Source organism: Oratosquilla oratoria, chromosome 21 (genome assembly GCF_046742065.1).
Source record: "Oratosquilla oratoria isolate Oo_2021 chromosome 21, ASM4674206v1, whole genome shotgun sequence".
Classification (NCBI taxonomy): domain Eukaryota; kingdom Metazoa; phylum Arthropoda; class Malacostraca; order Stomatopoda; family Squillidae; genus Oratosquilla; species Oratosquilla oratoria.
Window position 1 is genome coordinate 11,981,829 of NC_134797.1, and position 14,289 is coordinate 11,996,117.

A 14,289-nucleotide genomic window follows, 5' to 3' on the forward strand; every position below is an offset into this window, starting at 1 on the left:
AGTGTCGTTGAGAGACAAACACTACCCATGTGCATATGTTGGGGAAGTGGGTATAAGCAATGGTGCCTTATGTGGAAGCCAGCAAGGACTTGGTTGTTGGGCTCATTAATTTATGCTGTGCGTCGCTCGTGAACACTGAAGGTGGTATACTCTTTATATATATAGAAATTCTGATTCAAGTATTAAACAGAAGAAAGGACATGGTGAGGATAATTACGAAGATAAATTATCACTATAATAAATTGAACTATTGTACATACATGAATGACAATGGCTAAATTTTCATATAAACAAACGCATTGTAATAGTCTCTCTTATAATGATGACTTCATCGTCCAATGTTGCCTTAGGAATTATTATTCATGCACAGAAAAAATCATATAAGCTATATATACAAGATATATCTATTCTAAGATGAAATTTGTATTTATTTATATGTAAATAACAATTCTGAATTAATTTTGATGTGAACAAACATGTATAATGTCGACAACGCGTACGTCAATTTTCTAAATCTAAACAGTAGGCAGAAACATGGCGGACGCAGGAGAAGTGAGTGTCTCTCCCCTGAGGAGTTTGGATGATTTTATTATGGAATCTGCAAGATTTCAGATTCCAAATATGAAGGATCCAGACAAATGGGCTAATCGCGTCATCCAGAATTTACTGTACTACCAAACCAACTATTTCCTCACCTACCTTGCTGTGTTTCTTCTTGTTGGGTACGTAGACATGACACTCCCCTTGTACCAGTTGATATACTTTTTGTTGTTTTATAAGAAACTCATGAGTCATTAGGATATCACTTTCGGCACTAATAGAACCAGTGTTCAGATAGAAATTCTAGTAACATGTGACACGTTCACATAAAATTTATATTTGGATCAGAACATTGGTTGGGTGATGACGTAGATGTGTGAAGATCTAGTTACTTATTAATTTTATATATATATATATATATATATATATATATATATATATATATATATATATATATATATATATATATATATATATATATATATATATATATATATGTGTGTGTGTGTGTGTGTGTGTGTACTGAATACATTTACATGAATTATTGTAATATGTACATGTAAAATACATAGCATAGGTCACCATGTTGGTACTGTCACTGTGTGATTTAGACTGACCGTGATGCATTTGTTGACAGTTGACAAGTCCTTTGACCCAAAACAAAGTAGATTATCGTGATTCACAGTCAGTCAGTTCAGGCTCGGGTAAAATTACAGAATCATGCAAGTGTGAATACTCGATGTGAAACTTATGTTGTCTAGTAGTTTTTAACTTAACATGACCATTCCATAGAAGACATAGATCTTTCAAATGCAGAAACGAAAGAAGGGAAAATTTTTATTGTGTGATTCTGGAATAGAATCCAGGCTTGTAGGTACTTAAGCTTAAAAAAAATATTTTCATCTCCGCTGATGAATGGGTTATGGAATACTGCTTCTGTACACATCAACTCCAGCAGTAGTTTAGAAGTTGAAAGCTAATACCACAAGGGAATTAAAAACTTGGTAGCATATTGTGATGAAGTATTCTTAGCTTTAGGGGTGAATCGAAAAGTATACAAACACGTTATTCACCTCTTTCTTTTTTTTTCATTTGAAAGATCTATGTATGTGGAATGGTTAGGTTATATTAGCAGCTATTGGACATTGCAAATTTAATTTTAAATATCTGCATCAAAATGCCCCCCATCTCCAGCATGTGGTAATAAATATCGGTCAATTTACAGTTTCACCCAACCAATGAATTTCTGCTGCACCTTCCGCTTTTCTAGTGATTTAAATATTGAACTGATTGATTTTACCATTCGTTTCCATCGCAAATATATCGTTTCCACAATCTATGCCTACCTCTCATCCCCAACGATCTTGGGGGACCTGTGGGAAATCGGGGTTTTTGGGTGGGGAGCATTAAATCATGTTGCAAAACAGGTCTAAAATCAACAAGAACACATAAAGAATATATGAAAATACATAAATTACACCTTTGACGTTGGCAGTGGTAGCGGCTAATGCGAGCGTTGCTATGTTTTTGTTGAGCAGCGTTACTAACCTAACCTAACCATCCAACCTGTTTTGCAATGCGCATTACTCGATTTAATAATCCCCCACCCAAAAACCCCGATTTCCCACAGGTCTCCCAAGATCGTTGGGGAGGAGATGTAGGCACAAGTTGAAAAATTCATTACTTGAAAACTACGCATTTGCAATGGAAATGATGTACATCAATCAATACACAACATATCTCACCAGAAACACCTAAGCCACATCAGAAAATCGTTGGTTGGGTGAAACTATAAATTGGCCTAAATATCTGTGTCCTAATTCCAATTTACTTATGGATAGTTTTCTACCACCTACCTATATAATAACACAAAACATACCTTATTGCATATTACAAGAATGTGTGAAAGTGTGTTCAGCTTTGAGGGTCCACTGGAGGACAATACACCCATTGTACCTCATCACGGTGGCTTTCATTATGTAATAATAATAGAACGTTTTACTGACTGGAAAAGCTGCAGCCCCACTGTACTTGGCAATGATTGTCTGGCCCTCCCACAGATCTCTAGGAAGAAGCTTAGGACTGTTGTATGTGTTGTTGGGTGGGACTTTCTAGAAAGTAAGAAATACAGTTAAAATTGAAAGAGAGAGATCTTAGGCCATGTATGGAGAATTGAGTGTTAGCCCCTTTGGGCTGCACCCACTGATGAAGGTGAGGGGGTTCATGGGTTTTGAAAATGGGCAGGTTTGCTATCCATCTTGCAGGATCACCACATGCAAGTACCCATCACTGGGCTATGGTGGCTTAATCTATCTTGGTGAGTTATAGATATTGTGAAGTGCATGTTGAAATGATGATGGTTGTGAATGGTGTCTGAAACCAGTGTCACAAGCTTCATCATTAGTTAGGTGACAGCACCAAAATGCAATACTGGTATACTGCATCTTTGATGTTCAGTGTTGCAGAGAGGGTTTTGGGAAGTCAAGAAAAGGGAACCTGAGTCATTGCCTAGCTCTTCTCAGGGATCAAACTCAGACCTCCCATGGTTGAGGCAGGAATGCTACAGACTGCTCCATTGTGGCTCCTGGCATGATTTGATGTATTATTATAAAAATTCATACATCATTAGTAGCAGTCAAGATGCTGTAGATAATTGAATAGATTACTGCTCAGATTGTCTGAATGTCACGATCAGAAGGCTGTGTTATGTGATGTGGTGTTGGGAGTGGTAGAGTTTGAGGGGTACATGGAACTGTCCCTATCATTCTCTTCTACTGCTTTTTAGAAAGATTTTTAATGGTATTGTTTTATTGCAGCCAGTAATTATTCAATGGGTAATGTTATATTGTATGTTGTTTCTTGGCTATCTTTGTTTTCTTATTTCTTGGATACCTTGCTCAGAATTTATAATTGTGCAGTTATTATGAGTTGTTTGTCATTGTTTCTTTGTCCCATCCAAGTTCTGTATCTGCCACTTCTGTGTTCAATTTCTTATTTGCCTTCATTGTCAGGTTTTTACTTTGTGGGGTGAAGGTCGTATGTGAAGTCCTTGTCCTCAAAAAAATGCAGACATGCAAAAAAGTACTCACTTAAATTTTCTCCGTGACTGCTAGGCGAGAATTTTTTTCATACTGTTGGAATTGAATCACGACACACTAAACAGAGATGTCTTTTTTCCTTAACATGTGAATATTTCAGGAGACCTGCTTGTCTCCTTAATAATAAGTGGGAGATATTAAATTATTTCTGCGTTTTTTTGCAGTTGCCTTGTCATTGTTGTTTAGTACTTGCTCATAAACTTTATCATGTTTCAGTTAATACTCATTATTTATTCTCTGTTGGTGGAGACACTAACCTACCCACTCATCTTGCATGTTTGTCCTGTCTAGATTTAGTCTGCTTGCAGTTGCCTGCACCTTCCTTCACTTCCACTTTTACTCTGTTTCCTTGGTGACAGGTGTAGTGTGCTAACTGTTCCTACCACTGGTGGCTCCTGCCTTTGTACGCAAATGGCACATGCTGCTGGTTGTGTATTATATTACTAAACCACTTTTTTATTCTAAATTTTGAAAATTGGGCAGTTGAGTCGGGTAAATACTCCACTATCAATAGACAAAAATAGACTGGAATACAATTTATAGGACAATGGAAGACGAATGGTCAGTCCCAAGTCTGGAATACTACGTTTCAGCTTGAAACGTTGTCAATGAAGCACACGAAATTTGAACTTTGATTTTTCGTAGGTGCGCATTTTTTAGTGCTCCTCATTTCGAATTTAGGTGTGTTATGGCACAGGCATGAAAATGTGTGCCCAGAAAGATAGATTTAGAAATTAGATAATTCTGCTATATTACAGTCAAACCTTGCCCAATGTGAGTGTTAGGTTCCTTAGCCGGTTGTGTAGGACGAAATTTGTGTTGGGCTAATAACAGGTCTTGTGGGAAAAAATAGGTTCCCAGACCGTCTCCAGACACTGGTGCACAACACGACCCAGTGGGCTATTCAAATTGTGCTTTTGTGAATCATGGTGTCTTTGGGAAGAGGGTAGAGGGGAGTGGAGTTTGCAGGGGATTGAATGGGTGGGAGTGGTTTCTATGCCTTTGTTTTTTGGCTACCTCCTGTGTAAGGGGGAAAAAGCCTTTGGTATATGTATGTATGTGAATCATGGTCATGTTTGGCAGATGCTGGGATATTTTACCTATTTGTGTAAACATGAAATTTTGTGCACAGTGAAGTCGTGTTAGGAGAGGTCTGCTATTTCTTATTGTTATTGAAAATTATTTATTAATAAAGGTTGTCAACCAGTCTTTAAAGAATGATGTGTAACTCTGGTCATTAAGGGTATCGATCAAGACCCAAAGATATTGACTGCATAAAACTTATGCAATCAATGTGGGGAATTAGTAGAGAAATGCAGTAAAATAGAATATATAGAGCCAAATTCATGCACATCCAGTAACATTGAGAGTTCAAATGTTGACTCCATTTTGAACTAATAAAATGAAAAGAGGCTGATGATAAATAACTTTCTCAATTGTGTAAAGCCACTGATAGTGTATACTGGCTTTCTCCCCCACTCTTCCCTGGATGGGATATTGACTATGATAGTTTTAGAGATAATACAATAAGCAAGCCAGAGTATGGTCCATAGAGCAGTGCAATAAAATATGGTATTAATTTCTTTCTTCTGATAGCATACCAGCTCCTACCAACCCTTGTGATATTTCCCTTGCAATTCTGTACATTCTACCAGAAAACCCAGCCTACACAGGGCTACAATATACAGCTGGCATGCCATGGTAGCCCCAAATTGGGTCAGCATTGGCTGATTTATGTCATTGTCACAATGTGTAAATATCACATATTTGTTCTGAAATTTTAATGAAAACAATATTTGGTGTGTTTATGTACATTAATGAAAAATGGAGTGGCTTCATATAAATTGAATACCTATTAGCCACTGTGTTGTTACATTTGAAAAGTTGATCAATCCATGTACCGAGGGACTCTTTCCCCCTACAAGAAGGGTGACCAGCCAAGGCAGCCCATTCCACTCCCATCCACTACCCACTTGTTTCCCTCTAACATTAACTCCTCATGGATCATCCCTCTGTCCTTTCTGTTACCTGGGTCAGAAGCCATTCAGCAAGACACATCATGTCCACAGTAGGGCCAGTCACTTCATTTACATTGTGACCCTCCCACCTTGTCCCCTCATGCAAAAATAGAGAAGACAAGAAGAAATGCATTTGGGCTGTGTCAAATTGTCATCTATACAAAACCTGTCTCCACTCACCTATTTTTTTAATTCTCCCTTACCTACTCAACAGACATTCTCCTTTCGCTCAAATACCCTTTTACCCCATCCAACTATCTCCGTTTCAGTGTATCCTTCAAGTACACCACAACCACCTTTGCGTTCCACACTCTTTTTGCTAATCTTTCCTCATTCATTCTTTCCATGTGCCCAAACCATCCCAATAAATTTTCATCAGGCTCATGTGCCACGCCCTTTCTACCCCATCATTTCTCATTCGATCCTCATGAACCCCACCATACTTCTCAGACATTTCGTCGCAAACACGATTGAAAAGTGCATCTGAATGAAATGGGCAATCGTAATTATTAATATGTAAATCTTAGCCTATGTGATGTGAATTATTTATTTGATTACATCAAACGGGTGATGTAAGATAGTAGCGGTAATTCACGTTATTCTATTGGTTAAAGGCAATTAAAGGCAACAGTATTTGATTGGTTTGGAAAATGTGAATAAGTAACGTATTTATGGTTTCCAGCTAATGAATTAATGACGAGTTTGAGCCACTCTGGGTATCGAAGTCAAAGTAGTCTACTTTCCTTCACACAAATATAAGTAGAATTAGATCACATTCAGATAAATGTTATATTTTGAACTTTGCGATTTTTCGATAGCGACATCGTACATACGATTTGTTTGGTAACGTAATTTTTTTATTATCTTTCTCAAATTGTCTTCAACCATTACCGTACCTAATTGCACTTGAAGCCAACATGTAATTATTGACGACTTTGTGGAGATGACCAAATGTAATAGTATTACACTAAACGAAACATAACTTAAAATATTACATCAGTAACGGATTATGCGTTCGTTCTTCCGCTGGCTTACACAACCCCCCCCCCCACGCCTACCCCACACACAACAATCACACTACACTTAGTTTAGGTGATACAACAACAGTACCCTTTCAACCCTGTCAAACCATAGCTTAATAATACTCCCATATATACGCACTTCCTGCTAAAAATCAAGATGAGCACCAATTGACAGCGGACGGATATGATCCATAAAATTAGAATCGCTAGAATTTGTTCCTGCCCCCCACCCCCAAGTCCCGCCTCCATTTCCCCTTATTTGATCCACATATCTACTGTGAAATTAAGAAAAAAACGAGACCTGCTTGCATAGCAACAGGTCCAGCTGATATGCTGTTGCCATGCAAGCGAGTATCTCTCTCTCTCAGCACACACACACACACACAGTCACATAGTCACAATTTGCACTTGCAAACCTATCATATGAGGAGAGATTGGCTGAACTGGAGTTACCGACGCTGGAACAAAGAGAGAGAGAGGTGACCTAATGACCATCTACAGAATCATGAAAGGCACAGAGATACTTGATAGAGAAGACTTACTAAAATGGGATAAGAGAAACACAAGAGGACATGGAAAGAAAAAAAAAACATAGCTACAGAAGAGAACTGAAGAAAAACAGTTTTCCACATAGAGTAGTGGACACTTGGAACAAACTAGATAATGAAATAGTATGCGCAAAAACCATTCATGACTTTAAAAGTAAACTAGACACTGCGAGATACAATGGCGGGACACCACGAGCACTCCCCTTCCCGCAAAAATACAACTAGGTAAATACACACACACACACACACACACGACAGTCGAAGTGACAGCGACTTTTGGAACTCCAGGAAAAAATTCAAATTTCGTGGATCTCAACGACGAGGGAGTACCTGTGTTATATTAGTAGGGAAGAGGAAAGCTCGTGGTGTAGTGGGAGGAACTTATAATTTAATAAGAACAATCAAAGTGGCATTTACATACCTGGACGAAGAAATGGTGAAGGAAATACTAGTCACTTTGATAAGACCAAGATTGGAGTATGCAGCGACGACGTGGTCACAAAGTGAAAAAAAAAGTATAACAAAACTTGAATACAAAGAGCAATTACGAAATTGGCACCAACACTCTTAGAACTATCATATGAGGAGAGACTGGCAAAACTTGAGCTATAGACATTAGAGCAAAGAGAGGAGACTTGATAACTGTAGAATCATGAAAGGCATAGAAACTATTGATAGAGAGGATCTAATAAAATGGGATGGTACAGATACAAGAGGACACGGAAAGAAAATCAAGACGGTTATAGAAGAGACCTGAAAAAGAACAGCTTTCCCCACAGGGTACTAGACGTTTGGAACAAGTTAGATGAAAATGTGGTGTGTGCAAAAACGATACAAGAATTTAAAAACAGTCCAGATAAAACGAGATATGAAGACGGGACACCACGAGCATAGCTCCCCTTTCCGTAAAATACAACTAGGTAAATACACACACACACACACAGATCGGTCATATATGAGCTCTGAGCTCTCTTCCGAGAGGGACAAACACGTGATCCAAGATCATGGTGAATCGCATACACGCGCGCGCGCGCGATGGCGCAGTGATGGTGTTCGCGGCAGCCTCTACGGAGGTCCGGGTTCAAAACCCGCCCAGAGATGAAATAATTTCAGTAACGCTGCGCTGCGAGTCGTTACTCTAACTCGTGGGTAGGGAGTTGTGTTTGTGTGTGTGTGCAAATCACAGTGTTATCCATAGATCGGTCATATATGAGCTCTGAGCTATTTTCCAGGAGGGAAATAGTTGTCGATCAAGAATCCAACACGTGATCCAAGACCATGGTGAAACACACACACACACACACACACACACACACACACACACACACACACACACACACACTCACCCCCTCTATCTCCCTCCTTCACCCCCTCACCCCCTCTCTCAGCCCCCCTCTCCCTCCCACTCTCACCCCTTCTCTCTTTCCTTCTCCTCCCCCTCCCTTCCCACTTCCCCCCTCTTTATAGTCTCAAGGCCAATAGTAGAATATGACCACCATTTAATGTATCGTTCGTGTTTCCACTTGTTTGACAAGTGTTTGGTACATTATATGTAGGATGTAGAAATATGGAGATAATAAGTATTGTATATATTTTTTCCCTGGTAAAGGAAGGTATGGACCTTGCAAATGTGTGCGAGAATCACTGAGTATTTCTCACCTGCAAACAAATGTATAAAAAGTAGAAAATCGTTGTCCTGTGAAGATAGTATCGTCCATACAAATAACCAGCTGCAAAAATTGTAGTTAGGGATATAGAATTGTTCCATGTACGGTGGTGGCGTCATCGGAAGCGTGCTGGTCTCGCGTTCGCCTAGATGAGGGTTCGAATCCAGCTTTTCTCTACGATCCCTATTACCTGCCCCAACAGTCCACAGCGGTCTAAGCGTATAGGGTAGGTGTGACGGCTTCGGCCGCAGTTACTCACCGTCCCCTGGCGTAAACTCGTCACTTTCTTCGTCATCAGGCACCAATGTGTCAGAAGTGACAACTGACACTGTGTGTGTGTGTGATTCACAATGGTCTTGGATCACGTGTTGGACTAGTGATCGGCAGCAATTTCCCTCCCGGAAGAGAGGACAGAGCTCATATATGACCGATCTATGGGTGTGTGTGTGTGTATTTACCTATTTGTATGAGAAATCACATAAACTCGTGATTCTAAATAAGCGGAAAAAACACAAAGGAAAAAGATAAACTGATGTATATGAGGAGGACCTTCGTCTATATTCATGTACCATGAGGATGTCTGAATAGACGAAAGCGCTTGGTCATTAGTTTATCTTTTTTCTTGGTGGTTTTTCCGCTTACCTATTTGTATTTTACGGGAAGATAGCCGTGCTCGTACAAGGTATGGACCTTGTGCTCGTAGTGACCCGCTTTTGTATCGTTTCGCATCCAGTTTGTTCTTAAAATTTTGTATATTCTTAGTACTCACTGTTTCCTCATTCAGTTTGTTCCAGATATCTATCACTCTGTGTGGGAGCTATTCTTTTTCAGATCTCTTCTGTAACTGTCCTTAAGTTTCTTCTCGTGTCCTCTTGTTTTTCTTGTCCCACTTTAGTAAGTCATCTCTATCAAGAATTTCCATCCCTTTCATATTTCTGTAGATGGTTAGCAAATCACCTCTTTCTCTTCTTTGTTTCAGGGTTGGTAGATTTAGTTTATCCAATCTTTGTTCGTATGTCAAATTGGAGAGTGCGCCATCTTTGTCGTTGCTCTTTGAATTCTAATTTCTTTGTGTGTGTGTGTTTGTTCGCCCGTCTGTCTCTTGGTTCAGAAAATATTGACTAAAGTGAGTCAGTAAGAGCGATTGGAACTTGAGGCCGAATGAGGGAGGGTCGTGTGACGGCTCGTGTCACCCATGATTGACAAGGCTGGCGTCAGCGTTTCCCATACTTTTATGTCGTTGTTGTTGTTGTTGTTATTATTATTATTATTATTATTATTATTATTATTATTATTATTATTATTATTATTATTAAAGTATTGTTGCTACTGCTGCTATTGTTTTTGTTATTACGAGTATTGTACTTATAGTGCATTACTTAGCACACATCATTGTACTTCAATTTGATAACTGGCGTAACCCCAGTGAGTTGAACATGATATTGAGGAGGACCTTGTATATTCTCCTGCCGGAGTGAGACGTCTGGGCCCAGGCCGTCTCAAGGACGATTGTGGCCCATCTCGGATAACGGGGGATGGAGGGGGGGGGGGGCAGATCTCGTTACCCCTCACGGTATCTCACCGTTACTTGCATTCTATGGTTCGGGTGAGTTGTTGGTTGGTTTTGTTTGGTTCGGCTCTTGTAGGCGAGGCTGAGAGACGTCAGGTCAGGTCAGGTCAGGTCAAGTCGTTGGAGACGTGTTAACCCATTCAACTCCGATGACAAGATGTCTTGTCATTTGGTCAAATAAAACAAAAAATCATAAAACACCAAAATGTTTGATCAAACACCAGAAAAATATGACGTCAATCCTCGCTTCGCTCGCAGCGAAGCGAGGACTGACGTCATATTTTTCTGGTGTTTGATCAAACATTTTGGTGTTTTATGATTTTTTGTTTTATTTGACCAAATGACAAGACATCTTGTCATCGGAGTTGAATGGGTTACTGCATATGAAGTTAGATCTGCAGGTGAGTTTAGGTAGATCAGTGAGGTTACTAATGGTTAGGTTAGTATAGTTGAGGCCAGGTTAGGTCATTACTGGTGAGGTTAGATTAGTATAGGTGAGACTAGGTTAGATTAGCATGTGTGAAGCTAGGTTAGATTAGCATAAATGAGCCAAGGTTAGTGTAGAGTTGTTGTTTACTTCTACATTGGTGAATTAAAGTGTGGGAGTTGTCTTATTTAATGGTCCAGACTGCTCTCTGCTCTACATATACAATGCAACCTTCGAGGGAGACTCGGGGGTGGGTGGGGTTTGCCAGTTTTCACATATTTACAGTGGTGACATATGCTGATCGCTACATATAAAGAAAGGGTTCGGTTGAGTGACGATGAGAGGTGCAGGTGTCTTAGGAGTCTTGGCGACACACTGTTCAAGCAGATGTTTCAGGCGTCTGACCTAAAATGCGGCGAGGCCTATTGTTTAGTTCGGGGCGCCGTTGGCTGGAAAGTCGGGTCCTTTGGTCACTTATGGACAATAGACTGTCCCTTGGGAGGATCCATGACAATGGAGGATATATTGCGTGTTGGTTTAAAGACGTTTGGAGTTCTGCTTGCTCTATATATATGCGTGTGTGGACATCGAAAGGGTTGATAACATTAGATTAACATAGGTGAGGCTCGGTTTAGCATAGATGAGGCTAGGTTAGATTAGCATAGGCTAGGTTAGATTAGCATAGGAGAGGCTAGGTTAGCTTAGCATAGGTCAGGCTGTTAGCTTAGCATAGGTCAGGCTGTTAGCTTAGCATAGGTCAGGCTGTTAGCTTAACATAGGTCAGGCTGTTAGCTTAACATAGGTCAGGCTGTTAGCTTAGCATAGGTCAGGCTGTTAGCTTAACATAGGTCAGGCTGCTAGCTTAACATAGGTCAGGCTGTTAGCTTAACATAGACTAGGTTAGGTTATCATATGTGTTGTTAGGATGAAGTGTAGTGAAGTTAGCATGCAGGGGGCTAGGCCAGTTTAACATAGATGGGGCTAGATTAGGTTAGAGTAAATGGAACCAGTTTAAGTTAGCAGAAATGGGCCAGTTGGTAGCAAAGATGACCAGGCTAGTTTAGATTTAGTGTAGGTGAAACAAGACTTGTATAGTTGAGACTAGGTTAGTGTAAATGTGGCCGTTGGGTAGATATAGGTTATGTGAAGTTAATATAGGTGAGACTAGGCATGTATAGTGGAGGCTAGTCTAATTAAGTGTGAGACTAGGTTAGTGTAACTGTGGCTATGTTAAGTTGATATAGGTTAGGTTAATATAGGTTAGGTTGATGTAGGTTAGGTTGATGTAGGTTAGGTTAGGTTAGGTTGATGTAGGTTAGGTTAGGTTGATGTAGGTTAGGTTAGGTTGATGTAGGCTAGGTTAGGTTGATGTAGGCTAGGTTAGGTTGATGTAGGCTAGGTTAGGTTGATGTAGGCTAGGTTAGGTTGATGTAGGCTAGGTTAGGTTGATGTAGGCTAGGTTAGGTTGATGTAGGCTAGGTTAGGTTGATGTAGGCTAGGTTAGGTTGATGTAGGCTAGGTTAGGTTGATGTAGGCTAGGTTAGGTTGATGTAGGCTAGGTTAGGTTGATGTAGGCTAGGTAAGGTTGATGTAGGCTAGGTAAGGTTTATACAGTCTAGGTTAATAAAAATCATGTTAGTGTGGGTGAAGCTTAGGTTGGGATAGGTGAGGCTAGGTTAGGTCAATATAAGTTGGCTAGGCTAGGTTGGAATGGTGAAGCTGTGTTTGAGATTAGCATTGGGGAAGGTAGGTTGGTACAGATGAGGCAAGGTTGGGGTAGGTTAGTTTATATAAGTGCCATATATGGAGGTAGATTAGTATAGATACTCTGATGTTAATACAGGCTAGGTTAGTTTTGGATGAGTGGGGTTACTTTCAGGGCTGCGGAGTCGGATGGTATAAGGTCCGACTCCGACTCCTTTGATTCCTCTAACTCCGACTCCGACTCCCGACTCCTTAACTCCTTGACCCCTATGTGGAAATCTATTCTGCAGATCCATATACCAGCCTCCCACACCTATTCAGCAAGCATTTTATATTTTTTATGTATATTATTTTTTACGTGAAACATTCACTTGTATGATAAATATGCTCACACATACACTCAACCAGCTTTATATATGTATATGCACACAAGCACGTATATTCGTATAAACATATATATATTAAATATATAATGGTATTATTTATGCTCATGATCATCTACCAGCTTATTAGCACTTTCAGATCTGTCATGGCAGAGTTGCCACTTCAAGCTAGATATTTTCTTTTTCCTTTGTGCCCCTCCCCTCCCCCCCCCAAAAAAAAATCATCTGTTATTTCATTTGTCCAATCTCATAAACCTTCTATCACAATATTAGGAAAAAAATGTGACAAATCATGATGAGGAAAGGTTAATGGAGGATGCCCTACTTAGTACTTACTGCAGAATTAATTTCACCATGTTATCATAAAAACCAGGAATCAGTTCAGGAAAGAGAGAGACAACCTTCCCCTGTGCACACTGTTCATATCTGCTGTTGTTCCTCCCCTTTTCAGTCATCATCAAATGCTGTGATATATGCTCTAATGTTATTCCTATCTGGCCTCTGAGACTGGTCAAAGTTTACCTCGGCACTTCCGTTGACTTTTACATACATGAAGACGTACGTGCATAGTGCATACGTAGTGGATATATGATGGGTGGGAGTGGGTTTATGCCTTTTGACTTGGCTACCTCCCTGATAAGGGGGAAAAAGCCTTTTGTATATAGATAGATAGAATTATGGTTATGAGTTAAAGCATAAATATCTGGTACACTTAGGCTTAATTTGCAATTGTCTTTATAGCATAATCAGTTTTGAATTAGATTAAAATGGTTCGTGATTTTCTTTACTCTGATTTCTATCTTTCATTGCTTCACTTGTAGGCCTATTGTATTCACTAGTAACCATGATCAGTAGCCTGTTTCTTTTTCGTATATTTCAAACCACTAAATTTCTTTGATAAATGTATGATTTTCATATTCTGAAGTAGCTTTATCATAATCTAGCATATTTCTATTAAAGGAAAATGCGGTAAAACTACCGAAAATGAAGGAAAAGTAAATTCACTGGGAGACACTGCTTCAGGCAGAATCTGCAGCTGTTTGTTTACATTTAGTTAGTACTAGTAGCATACAATGCCATCACATGGTGGCAGCACGAATTGATGTTTATTTATGTTGAAGTAAAAGCATTGCAGTATAGTACAAAATATTATTTATATATATATATATATATATATATATATATATATATATAAATATATATATATAATATTTTCACTCTCCTTACAGGAAACAACTACAAATACATGACCACAAACACTTTTACCCAGACTGACAACGATAGCTTGTCAGTATTGTGTATTTTTTTTTTT

General features: G+C 39.4%; 1 protein-coding gene across 2 annotated transcripts in view; it reads left to right on the plus strand.

Annotated features, from left to right (window-relative positions):
* The first annotated feature begins 508 nt into the window (after window positions 1-508).
* The window catches only part of Jwa (PRA1 family protein Jwa), a 35,983-nt gene continuing 22,202 nt past the window's right edge, over window positions 509-14,289 (plus strand). For both annotated transcript variants that reach the window (XM_076204306.1, XM_076204307.1), the window contains exon 1: window positions 509-722. In XM_076204306.1, the coding sequence (XP_076060421.1) occupies window positions 535-722 (188 nt within the window). In that variant the 5' untranslated portion in view covers window positions 509-534. The remainder of the gene's footprint in view (window positions 723-14,289) is intronic.